At 38.2% G+C, this 13,241-nt stretch overlaps 1 protein-coding gene across 3 annotated transcripts in view; it reads right to left on the reverse strand.

The window, feature by feature from the left end:
- LOC120428091 (tribbles homolog 2-like) overlaps nt 1-13,241 on the reverse strand; it is a 79,125-nt gene that overhangs the window by 3,296 nt on the left and 62,588 nt on the right. For all 3 annotated transcript variants that reach the window (XM_039593075.2, XM_039593076.2, XM_052707225.1), the window contains exon 5: nt 11,525-11,716. In XM_039593075.2, coding sequence (XP_039449009.1) covers nt 11,525-11,716 — 192 coding nt within the window. The remainder of the gene's footprint in view (nt 1-11,524; nt 11,717-13,241) is intronic.

Raw genomic sequence — 13,241 nt, forward strand, 5'->3', positions numbered from 1 at the left:
TTTATTTTCTCTAATTTTAATTATACATTAATCTTCATTGTGCTGTAATGCTGGAACATAACACGTGTATGACTTTATACACTGTTTCAAAACGGGCCTAAGGAGAACCGTAGGAGAAGCTTCCATGATGGAGATCAGCATTTTCGTTGTCGAGAACTGGTTTGTGTCCGTTCAGGCATAGTTGAAAGCATCCGGTTTACTGCTTCCGAATCCAACGAAGTTCCGTTTTCACCGCCACCATGGTCATCTTTCCGGGAAATCACGATGCTGTGAAAAACAAAAGTAGCTTTTTAATGAAGGATTTTTATGTTTATCTTTGTTACATTTACCTGCCTTACAAATATATTTAACAAGAGCAAAGCATGTTAAATATTAATTCATGTGTTTTCACAACGAACCTGTTTCGACGTTGCCTAATCAATTAGCGGACTAGATTTTTTCCAACACGATCAAACATTTGCAAAGTCACGAGAGTTTTGACATTTCTTGGAAACAGCAGTTGCTAGTCGAAAGTTGCTTGGATATACCCACTGAGCATTGAACTGAAACTTAGGAGGATTTTTTTTTCAAACATTTCCAAAGGGTAGGTTAGTACCTGTGAATTGCCACCAGGTGTAATTTAAGCGTGGCGGTAGTGTCGCCAGCCCCAACAGCGGAGTGGCGTATCTATATATATTTAGTCTATGGTTCTAGCGAATAACGATTGCCTGAAGAACGGCCTACTCGTCTCGTAATACAGTAGTTCAAGCAAAACAATGTAAATGGGCCAATGCCAAAGTGTAAACAAAGAGTCTGCCCTGCTCGTTCCTAATGTAAACATCCACTGACGTAAGCAGGACAGACTGTTTGTTTACACTTCGAATTTGGCCCATTTACATTGTTTTGCTTGAGTTGTTCGGTAACTGGGTTAAAAAACAGACAAACGTCAAAAAACCAAAACAAACCGTTATGTCCGAGGGGTTAGAGGATGCAAAAATCATTTTCAATAAATGCAAAAAAAAATCTAAAATTTATTTAATTTCAAGTCACAATTACAGAAACAAGAAAAGTGAGCAATGTTAATTAATTTGAGTATTAACTTTTATTTTAATCTTCCATCAGGAAAATATTATGCATCGGTGGGTCCTCGTAATTTTTCGTTCAGCCCGGTTAGCGAGCAGCATTCCGAAAAAGTACTGTATTTACCTTTTTTGACAGTAGTGGCGGTGTGACAATCCATTTACCCATGGCAAAACCACACAGCGGCGTCCTATCTCACCCAGCAAAATGAAGTCGATAAAGTAGTGGCTTTTGATGGAGAAAAAGTGGAAAACGTGGTCTAAAAATAGTGACGCCATCCCCCTAATGGGTTAGTCTGTCATAGGTCTCTGGTTCGATTCCCTTAGTCGACACTTTTGGATTTTTGTTTTTTTTTGCAAATGAACCTCGAGGAAATGATTCTCTCGCTCATCTCGAGCTGTGTTCTCTGTGTCCTTAAATGGTACCACTATTCTCTCCAATCGAGGTTATTATTCTCTCGGACGAGCGCTGCCCAGTTTTGGGTGTACACTTGATAAATGACAGCTTGTCGTGAAAATTTGATAAATAATACTATTTTTAGCATTTTATTCGTTTGGTGTAACAAAAATGAACAAAAAACATTTACGAGCCAGTGTTATAAAAATATCAAACTTTCAGTTCTCAGGTACTACAATAATCACGCCCGATATCTCATCTCCCAATTTTCACTGCTCTTTTTCCGTCACATTCTCAGCAAAAGGAATTGTCACTATCTCGTGTTACACGAGTCCCTTTTCTCTCTCATTCCCGCATTCACAACCATCCCCCCTCAACAGAGCGTAGTCACAATAGCTTTCATTTGAGGTTTTCTGAGAAAACAAAAGAATCTTCGGCGAGTGTAAAAAACCAGGAAAAAAATTAATGTTCTTGTTGGCAATCACAGATAATGAGATAATCTAATCTAATCTAATCAGACCGTAGCGCAGCCAATCTTTCGAAGGGATCCTGGAGAGTGCCTTAGATTAGATGACGCCTAGCACCCTTCTTGTCATTTATTAACATTTGTAGTGCGCCAATCGTTAGAATGCATTGAAACATCACAAGCGTTAAAGCGGCCAGGCCTACTGGGTAAAGCCGTATCGCAGAGATGATTCGTAATTGGGTTGAGCTTGAGCACAGAGTGTTCGAACAACAACACAATTCTGAATCTACAGGGGAGGAAGAAGCGTGGGGACACACCACCATACGCTCCGAGATTTTGGTTGTATTAGTTGGGAGCACCATGCTAAGAAGGTTTGGTACTCCGGGACCCTCTGGGATGGGACATTGTATTTCCACGAATGCCCTGGACAAAAGAATTACAGTCTACTGTATTAAAAATATAAAACAAATCAGAAGGATTTTTTTTTTCGCGCCCAAATCCCAGTCTCCAAACATTAGTGAGGCAGCGAAACACGTCCTGCAGCAGCACTATCACGCAATATTAATTATCCTCTCGCGCGGGATCAAAAGCAAGCAAGAAAGGAAGGAAGGAAGGATCCTCCCAGGGGCCTCAAGAAGCAGCCACACTTGAGAAGATGATGATGATGACCACTGCAGGGTCCCTTGCAAAGTGGTCAGTTGGCCCGAGAGCCACGCTTATGCAAAGAGTTTTGAGAGGAGGTCCACCCCATAGAATGGAAACCTTGACCACATAAGAACCCAACGCCAGCAGTTTTATTTTTGGGCTTTTTTTGTTGTTGGTTCTTTTTGGTTTCTCTTAGACAGCAGGTGCACGCGCGCTCATAATTATGCCCTTTTTTTTTTGGGGGCTTTGCCGTGTGTCCTGCTGCCTCGCGAGTATAATCATGCTAAATTGCTTGCAGATCGATTGCCTGCGGATCCTCTCTCCCCGTGGAGAAGGGTTGGAGGAACACCGCGCGGGAAGGTTTATACGCGAAACGATCACCCCGATTGGTGGTGGCCAGTTTTGGAGATGCAGCTGCTTAGAGTTTTTTTTTACCTTTTGTTTTGTATTTTGGAGCCTTTTTTTTGTTGGCGTACAACTCTTTTCGGGGCAGATGAACCGGCTGCGGTTGTAAAGTTTTTTTTTCGAAGCCAATCGTAAATTTTAGTGTAACGGTCATTTTTCAAATTTTTGAAACTCAAGTCAACCATCCCAAAAAGGAAGCATCACATTCCCACGCCCAAAGCGGTCAATCCATACATCATTCAAGTATGAAAATTTCACCCCGAAAAAAAGGACGCCCATATCGGATGAAGTCGTTCAAAGTTGTTTCCCCTCTGTCGATTAATTTGAGCTATTTAGGTGAAGGTGCGGTATTTCATGCCGGTAGAAGAGTATCAACCTTGCTGCTGGTTCACATGCTGGTGGTGGTGCAGTTATTCGATCCAAAAGGAAAGTATATTTCTCACCCCCCGGTGTAATCTTATGCGCGGAAATGAGGGTGGTAAAATAGGTCAGTAGGATATGGTTGAACTCATGTTGGAATAATGAGCCGATAGCAGGACGATTACGAAGGGGGTGACTTTGCGTTAAATAGTCAAAGCTATCCAATTATAGCTAGAAATGCGTTTTATTCTTCTTTGCGTTATAAAATGATGAAAATTATCACTTTATGAAAACCATTTTGGATTCTCTTCTATGGTTTTTTTTTCTTCTTCATATTTTACATATCACAAAGTGATTAAAAATAGAAGATTAAATGCTTTTGGAGGCATCGGCTTAATGTTTTGATCTAATTTAATTTTGAAAATACTTTTCAAAAAATTTTAAACAAAAAGTGTAATTATAATCATTATGACATAAGATTCAAATATATTTAATATCCAAAATGATTGTAGAGTTTTTTGTTGAAAGGTTCTACAGTCCAGACTCGATTATCCGAAGGCCTTGAACAAAATTCACTTCTGATAATCAAATCACAAAAAAAATGTTTTTCGTTGTCGTGCTTAAGTATGACCCCTAAACCACGCTCAAGTGATTAAGATTTTTTTAAATCGAAGATAGAGGCCAACATTTTGTAATTTTATACGCAATCAACTATTTTAATTTGATGTTAAAGTGAGAAAATAAAAAATATGAAAACATTTTTTTTTGTTCGTCATACGATTATCCGAAGTCCCATAAAAACCTTCGAATAATCGAAACTTCGGATATTCGAGACTACGGATAATCGATTCCGGACTGTGTAAGCTATTGTGTTTCATATGTTTATAGGACCTTTAAAAAAATAAATTTTCTTTGAAATGAGTACAGAAATTTTGGAGAAGGTAACTTTTATTTAACGAAAATGGGCATATTTCGAATATATTGAACAAAAACTGATTCTTTTTTAAAGGAACTAGTTTTGCAAATTGTGCTCTCCGATGTGTACAGTCCAGACTCGATTATTCGAAGGCCTTGGCAAAATTTCATTCCGGATAACCGAATCAAACAATTTTTTTGTAATGTCTTATTTTTGAATGTCGAGCTTAAGTTAAGTATGACCCCTTAAATACTCAAAAGCGATTTAGAAATTTGTGATTCAAGATGGCGGCCAAAATGGCGGTGATGAAATATTCAAAATGTATTTTTTAATTTATTAGGCAATCAACCATTCAAATTTCACTAAAATCGGGTCGCAGAACACGAATTTGATGTTAAAAGCAAGACAATAAAAATAATAAGAAAAACTTTTTTTTTGCTCATGATTCGATTATCCGAAGTCCCATACAAACCTTCGGATAATCGAGTCTGAACTGTAATCTAACCAATTTTTCCAGCTTTGATTTTTGGAGAGATTTCAAAGAAGACTAGAAATCTAGTAATTTTTTTCCTAAAACTTATCTTTGGAGGTCTAATATTGGTCAAATGAGTCTCTCAAGGCATAATCATAAAAAATATGATGGATATGCATATGAATCAGACAATCAGCGATTTTTCTGAAGAAAAAACTTATAGGGGCAGGGGGGGCAGAATGGACCGCCTAAGGGAAATGCACCAAAAACCATAGAAAAACATATTAATTTATGATTCTAGTGTAGTAGCCCGCATAGTCATGAACTATATAACTACTTTATGACAAATAGTTACTCAACTATTTATCAAATGGTCTCTACTATTCATTAAATTGTAACCAAACTATATATGTACAATATATCAAACCATTGATTCCATTCCCAAAATAGTTTTGGTCGATTTTACTATATGAGAAATTAGTTGTTAGGCAGAAAACTATATGAGGTTTTCATACATATGTAAATATTTTTATAAACTTGGATTTTACGTCAAATAGTCATTGCCCAAAAAATTGACTATTCCCTATATAGTTTCTGAAAAACTACTTTACCGACACTACTTTGCCGACACTTTAAAAAAGACCGCAAAAATGAACCCTACAATTGTTGCGATAACTACTTCGGATATAATCAAATTTGATTTTTAAGTTCTATCGATAGTTGGTGAATGTTTACCGCCATTATTTGTGATGTTATTTAGGTTGCTGCCGAACTGCTGCCGCCTTATCCGATTGATCTATATCTGTTGGTGGTTTTTCAGTGGTTTTGGTGACATGTTGTGTTAGAAGGGAGCAAGCTCGGGGGCAAGTATTTTTCGAAAAGTCCAAGTAGTCCAAACAATTGACGCATTTTATAGTAAACAGTAATAGTCCACCATGTAGTACACATATTTTTGGTGTATGGTAAGAACAGCATGCCTACTTTTTCTGGAATAGTGAAAGTCAATTTCATGAGCCCTCGTAACATTTTTCTTCTTTTGGGGAGTTTTCTGATATTCTGAGGAGAAGTGGGGGTGTTGAAGGTTCTCTATCACGTCTATCACCCAGAGGAATCGACTGTGATCAATTTACTTGATAAAAGTTGAAATTTTGGTACCAATCGTTTAACATATAGTTGGATTATATAACAAACTGTAATTGTACTCCATACTGTTGAAATATTGTTTGAACTATTTGGACTTATATAAATTTTTAATTCAAAATAGAATGGTGTATAGTAATTTTACTTCATGTAAGTTGACAAATTATCTGGATTATACAAACTTATCGAAAAAAATGTGGCCGCCATCAATTGTGTTCTACTATAGCATTTATAGTAGGTTTTTAGTTCTTACAGGTTCTGACTATAAAAATCTAAAATCTGTGGAATTTTGCTATATTGTTGTTCTCAATAAAGTTGATAAATTGTTTGAACTATTTGGACATGTAAAATTTTTCGTTGAGTCACGTTGTCTAAACAATCCGAACTGTTTAGTGTAAGGTTATTGTACCCCAAATAGTTCAAAAATAGTTAGAATCATTAGATTTACTTCAATAAAAACGTCATCATTTGACTATCAGTTTCGTTATGGTTTTGTATAGTGCCGTAACTATATGATAATGGTTAAGTATGTGGTAACTACATCTCTTTTAGTAGTGATATAGTTTGGACTATTCCCCCGATGGTTTTTGATTATGCGGGAGGCTTATGCTTTGGAATGTTCCCTTTAATGTTGTATACTTGGTTGATGAAATTTTTTTACTTAAAACTATTTTTGAGCCACTTTAAAAAAAAAGTTTTTTCGACTAACTTTCCAGGGTGCGGGGCAGAATGGGCCACCTTAGAAAACAAGCCATTTCTTCTAATACAACGTTGAAGGGTGATAAGAAAGTACTTGAGGGACCTTTCCATTATAGTTTCCATGAAATTTGATCACTTTTATAAAAATAGCAGCTTAAAAAACAAAGATTTTTGAAAATAGTGTAAATATGTCGAAAAAAGACACTACTTTCACAACTAAGCGTCGAAACAACTAAAAAATCAACTTTTGTTGCATTAAACGTGATTTGTGAAGCTACCAGGAGTGAAATAATCCATTTAGCTCAAATTTTTTAACTTTTGATTGTTTTTATAAGGCAGGAAAAGGTTGATCCATTCTGCCCCCAAGTGGATTTTAATTTAACACTTCCACCACCAAGCCTCTAAATGATTTGAAGGTTCCGTTGTTGTTTGATTACCTTCGTAATAGCTTCTGGTAACATTCTAAACATTGAACAAACTTTTTCAAACAATCCAACTTTTCAGAAAGCTTATTTAAAAACCTCGAAATAAACAACATTTGCGTAGTTTTGTCAATAAATTTACATTTTTGCTCATAATTCGAAAAATACAATGAATTCAAACGTCGTTTCGGTATGGTGATGTTATTTGTCCCGCCCGTGTGGATCAATCGGACCGCGCACTGGACTAACAATCCAGAGGTCGCCGGTTCGAATCCCGCGGCGGGCGCTCTAAAATTCTTTGTGTAAATATGGGTATTCGGCGCCGTCGCTCCGTGCCATACTTTCATACACTTAGGAGCCCAGGGCGGCGAAGTCCTTGTAGATAAAAAGGAAGACACTAGTGGTTGGTACTAGCAATGGTGGCCGACAGCTATAAAGTCAACTTCGTTTTCTTCGATGTTATTTGACGTCCTTTATAAGATCCTTGCCTTACAGTTGGTCTAAATCCATTCTAAAGCCCAAAACCAAGGGTGGCCCGTTCTGCCCCCATGGTCCATTCTGCCCCCCCTGCCCCTAACATCAAAAAAAAATCTTGTTTTGTATTAATTATTTTCAAAGACTGTGTTCGCAAATCTGCTCAAAACTTAGAAATTAAAGCAGCATTTAAAAAATATATATTTTACCAAATTTGTAGCAATCGTCAATGCAATTCTGCAAGATTTAAAATTTTGTTCGTTCACTGAATCACGCGACACGAATGCAAAACTTAAACCACGAAACTCACCTAACTCTTGGAGGGAACGTAAAGCTACAACTCTCCCGAAACCAAAATACGACAGACGGCAGGTGGAAACTTTAAAAACACAACAAATGATTGGGCCCCGTCTTTCTCCAAAGGAACCAAAAGCGTAAAACAAGGAGAACAGAGCAAAAATAAGAGAAAAGGAAAAACCTGCATATGTTTTCGTCTCGTCTCGTATTATCCTTTCGTTCAACTCTTGCTTGCACGATCATCCTGGCTCCTTGTTCGTGTGGCGCAATCTGCTCTCCTCCTGCTCTTTTTTTTTAAGGAAACACAAGAGGAGCAACATGTGCAAACATTTAATTCCGATGGTTTGTGCTCCTTGGAGAAAATCCTTGCGTTCATTTTTAAGGACGCAGAAGGAAAATTGATCTCCTTCTGATCGTCGTACTTTGTGTTCAACTTTGTCCTTTAGATTTTCCTCTTGTTGGTGTGGTGTAACGGAAACTGTGTGTTTCCTGTTGTTGCACAATTAGTGAGGAGCTCTTCTCTGTAGGAAAAATGGTCCTGTCATCTGTTGCATCCGGTTTTATTGCAATGTTCTCGAAGTTTCGATTTGTAAACTGTAACGGTTTTTTTGCAGGTAAACTTTGCTGCAATTTTGAGAAAGTTCTCACAAAAAGGTTATAAAGTTAATCCTGGTTGGGCGAACCCAAGGTTAATCCTTTTATTGGTTTCTCTCCAAATATCCTCACAAGTAATAATAAACAGTCTAATTTGGTTTGCTAATTTAGCATGATCGGGGTAGGCACGTCAAGAATGACAAAATAGCCGGATTATCTTGCACCAAACAAAACGACAACTGCTGAACAGCAGGCTGTGGAGCTGAGGCACGCCTCCAACTTGGGTAAATGATCCTTGTTTCAAATCGATTTCTGATACGGGGAGCTACCTTTCAGTTTCAGCTGCCTGTTGTAGTCCAGTCGGCGACTGACTGACATAATTAATGGTTCTCCGATTAGTGTCTGATTCCGATCGTTCGATCCCTGCCGTGTCGCAGTTTTATGTTGATGATAAACGGTTCCTGCTACTGGGCGTTGGGAAGCACTTGCAAGGTGTGCTGCCAATAAACTGTGACTAAAATGTGCGTTTATGTTTGAGAGTTTAGTTTATGTGGCATAAATTTTTAAGGTAAAGAACCTTATATGTTCTTTATTATTTTTTATTTTAAAGTCGTTTTGAAGAAATTATGAAATAAAATTTTGTAATAAAATCCTCTTATCCTTCCAATTATACAGTCCAGACTCGATTATCCGAAGCCTCAATTATCCAAAGTTTCGATTACTCGAAGGATAGTATGGGACTTATGGGTAATCGAATCACGAACAAACATTTTTTCCGTAATTTTTAATTTCCTTGTTTAAAACATCAAATTCGAATTCTGCGACCTCATTTTAGTCAAATTTGAATACAGTCCAGACTCGATTATTCGAAGCCTCGTTTATCTGAAGTTTCAATTATCCGAAGGTATGAGCGAGTTGTGGCGCTATAACCACGGCAAGTAGTGTCCAGGGCATTTGTGGAAATACGATGTCCCATCCCAGAGGGTCCCGGAGCACCAAAACTTCTTAGCATGGTGCTCCCAACGATTTATTGCTATAACAAACAGGAACGTGAGCGGGGGATCCCCACGTTTCTTCCTTCCCTGAAGATTCGGAAATGTGTTTCTTTGCGGTAAACTTTACGCAGTTGGCCTGGCCGCTTTAACTTTTGTGATGTTTCAAAGCAATTTATTGCATTGGGGCACTGCAATTGTTAATAATGACAAGAGGATGCTAGGCGTTAATCAACCTAAGGCATTTTCCAGGATGCCCTCGAAAGACTGGCTGCGCTAGGGTTAGATTAGATTAGATTAGATTAGTTTCAATTATCCGAAGGTATGTATGGGAATTCGGATAATCGAATCACGAGCAAAAAAATCGTATTTTTTCATTTTCCTGCTTTTTACATCAAATTCGAGTTCTGCGACCCCATTTTAACCAAAGTTGAATGATTGATTGCCTTAAAAATGACCAAATGCATTTTTTAGTATTTAGTAACCGCCATCTTGTATTTAAGTATTCTAAATCACTTTAGAGTAGTTTAGGGGTCATACTAACACTCGATATTAAAAAATAAGATAAAGAAAAAAAAAACGTGATTCTATTACCCGAAGATTCGATTCGAGTCGAGATAATCGAGTCTGGACTGTAGTTAAATGCCTATTAAATTACAAAATGCATTCTTTCGATACAGTGCAGACTCGATTATATCCGAAGTTCAATTATCCGAAGGTTTGTATGGGACTTCGGATAATCGAATCACGAACAATTTTTTTTTCTTTTTTTTTTATTAACTTGCTTTAAACATCAAATTAGAGTTCTGTGGCCCTAATTTAGTAATAAAAAAAAGAAAATGCATTTTTTTTAATATTTCATCATCGCCTTCTTTGATTTTAAAATTCTAAATCACTGTAGAGTAGCTCAGAGTCATACTATAGCTCAACAATCAAAAATAAGATTCGATTATCCACAGTGAATTTTTGCCTAGGCCTTCGGATAATCGAGTCTGGACTGTACTTCATAACCGCCATTTTGGACGCCATCTTGGATTTATTTTTTTGATTACTCAGCGTAGCACTACAAATTCAAAGCCTACAAAAACATAATCGAAATCATAAAAAGCAGCATTTAGTAATCCACAAAAAAGTAACTTATCGTTTTTAATTCTTATTTAAAAATTGCATAAATTTAATGTGTTTTAAAAGCATTTTCTTCAGTCTGTTATGACATAAACGGCTTAATAAGGTAACTTGAAATTACTTCAAAAATACCAAAAGATTTTTTTTTCAATTTTAAGACGATCATTCGTTTTATATGTACTGGATTCCTCGTCTAATCTATCCTCTGATATCAAAATGCGTCATCCGTGGAATTTCCTGTTCTTGCCAAAATCAAACCACAAATTCCAAGATTCCTTGATGAATCACTACCACCGCGCTCGTAAACATGCACCCAGAATGCATTTCAGGAATTCCTTAATGGCATTCCTTCTTCAACGACCGCGTTCTAAGCCAAAGCCGGACCCTCCCTTCATGCGTGCAAACAAGCATAACTTCCCGAGCACCGACGATGAATCATGACCCTACAATCTCCAGCATGTTCGTTTGGCGCACGATCATGAACGAACCTGGCGGCTTCCAGGTTCACTCCAACCCGCCCAAAAGTGAAAGATGACTAACACTCTTTCGAGCTTGGTTGGTTGACCTGAAACTGACTTCATCCAAACCGTACGGTACTTTCTTCAACCGAGCCCGCGAGCTTGTGCAGTCGTGTTCGAACCTGACGACGATGACCGCATCCCACAGCGCAGCTGGAGCCAGCTGATGATGATCTCCGCTGGTTTGAAAGTCTCGCGGCGGCGCAAACGTGAGCAATAAAATGTTAATTTGGACTCGCGCCGTCGTCGTCGTGATTTGTCAGGTCTAGACTTGTTCGAAGTTTGTACTGACAAACTGTGCAATCGATAATTATAGACTGAAAAGCAGGATATCGGCGAGCTGCACCTTCCGAAAAGGAAGGTTCAAACATTTTACGACCCACTTCCGCGTGTGCCATTGTGTGTGGTTGTGCACTTTTTTGCAGGTTTCCTCTTTTATCTTTCTTTGCGCCAAAAAGGATCGATCAATTACGGAAACCTTCGTCAAAGTCTCGTCGAAAAAGTGCCCAGCCCCGCAAAGATCCATTAATTACTAGACACCTACCTTCCGACCAGCATCGTGTACAGGATCACCCCGAGGGACCACATGTCGGCGGCCTTCCCGGAGTAGGTGGTGTTCGCTTTCAGTATTTCCGGCGACACGTACGCGGGACAGCCCCGCTTGTCCTGCAGCAGGTCCTCGGCCGGATCGTCCAGCACGACGGCGTCCTCGAGCGATTCCAGCTTGAGGTGGGTTCTGGAAGAGGGAGAAGAAGGAGAGAAGAAAGAGGTTATTTGTGGTTCGAGGAATGGTACAAAACGAATGCAAAGATCAATCAATTAATAAACTTTTTTTTTCTTCATAAGTTTCTGCAGTTTTGTACTATTTTTTTTCGCAATTTTTGTGTTTAGTATTGTGTTTTAGTATTTTAGTATTTTAGTATTTTAGTACTTTAGTATTTTAGTATTTTAGTATTCTAGTATTTTAGTATTTTAGTAGTTTACACCCAAAGGAAAAATATATATCAAAATCTGCAACAGTGGATTTGCTGCAGAAAATGTTACATTTTATAACATTTTTTGCAGCAAGCTCATAGCTCATTTTTGCCCGCGTGTAAACATGTCAGCGAGCTGCAGTTCTCACCAACACATATAATGCTGGCGCGTCCCCGAGCAACTTTTTAAAGAGAAGAATATGTTGGTGCTCTTTCTCTCACAATTCATCAAGCGTCCATGGCGCGGTGGTAGCGTGTCGGATCAACAACCAAGAAGTTGGTGGTTCAATCCTCGTTCTGTTAAGTTTTTTTTTGTGCAATACAACCAAAAAGCCGTCGGTAATGTCGATAATTGTCGGTAACGGGCAAAAATGTCATACCCCTATATCGCAAAAAATGCATGAGGACAGTTTTCATGCAGAATTTGATATACTTTCATGCCGCCATGTATCACAATCATGCGACCGCCGTTTGGGTGTAGTATTTTTGTATTTTAGTTTTTTGTATTGTTTGTATTTTTTGTATTGTTTTTATTTTTGTGTTTCTGGATTTGTGTATTTTTGTACCTATTTTAGTTTTTTTTTGTATTTTTGTAGTGTAAATTTTAAATTTCAAATGGTTCAAAAGGTGACATTTGGACAAACTGAATTCGTACGAATGTATTTGTTACTATACATAATTGAAAATCAAAAGTAAATTAAATAAAAAACAATACACATTTCAAAATCACTCGAATGAATTTAGATTATATAAACTAGTCAAAGTACATCGTTTTTGGCCCATAGTCAACCCATTGACTATACAAACCAGTCTTATCAGCATATCTTCCCTCGATCAGCTGTTTTCACCAATGGAGACTCAACCAAATCCCACAATCATAAAAGTTCATTGCACACACCGATAAGTAAAAGTTACTCACGAAAGTCACAATTTCGCTGCCCCATCAAGACAGCACGACGCGATAGTTATGAGTGTTGTTTGTGGCGCTGCCTTCTGAAATGGGCGAAAGTTGGTCAACGAACCCAACCGACTCAGCTTTGAGGGGGTAAAAGCTCGCTTTGGCGGATTTGGGTGGCGCGAATTGAATACCCGGTACCATACCAACCCAGTTCGCACGTCAAAATAAAAAACATCGACACGAAAAACAAAACTCTCACCTCTTTCCAGCAACTTTTTTTTTACGATTTTTGATCAAAGAAAGGGGAGGGTGTCGTCTTACGTCACAATTTGACGAATCGAAAGCTCCCAGTCGGTGGAGTCGAGCAGCGCGTTGATTGCGCCACTTAA

Source organism: Culex pipiens, chromosome 2 (assembly GCF_016801865.2).
Source record: "Culex pipiens pallens isolate TS chromosome 2, TS_CPP_V2, whole genome shotgun sequence".
NCBI lineage: Eukaryota > Metazoa > Arthropoda > Insecta > Diptera > Culicidae > Culex > Culex pipiens.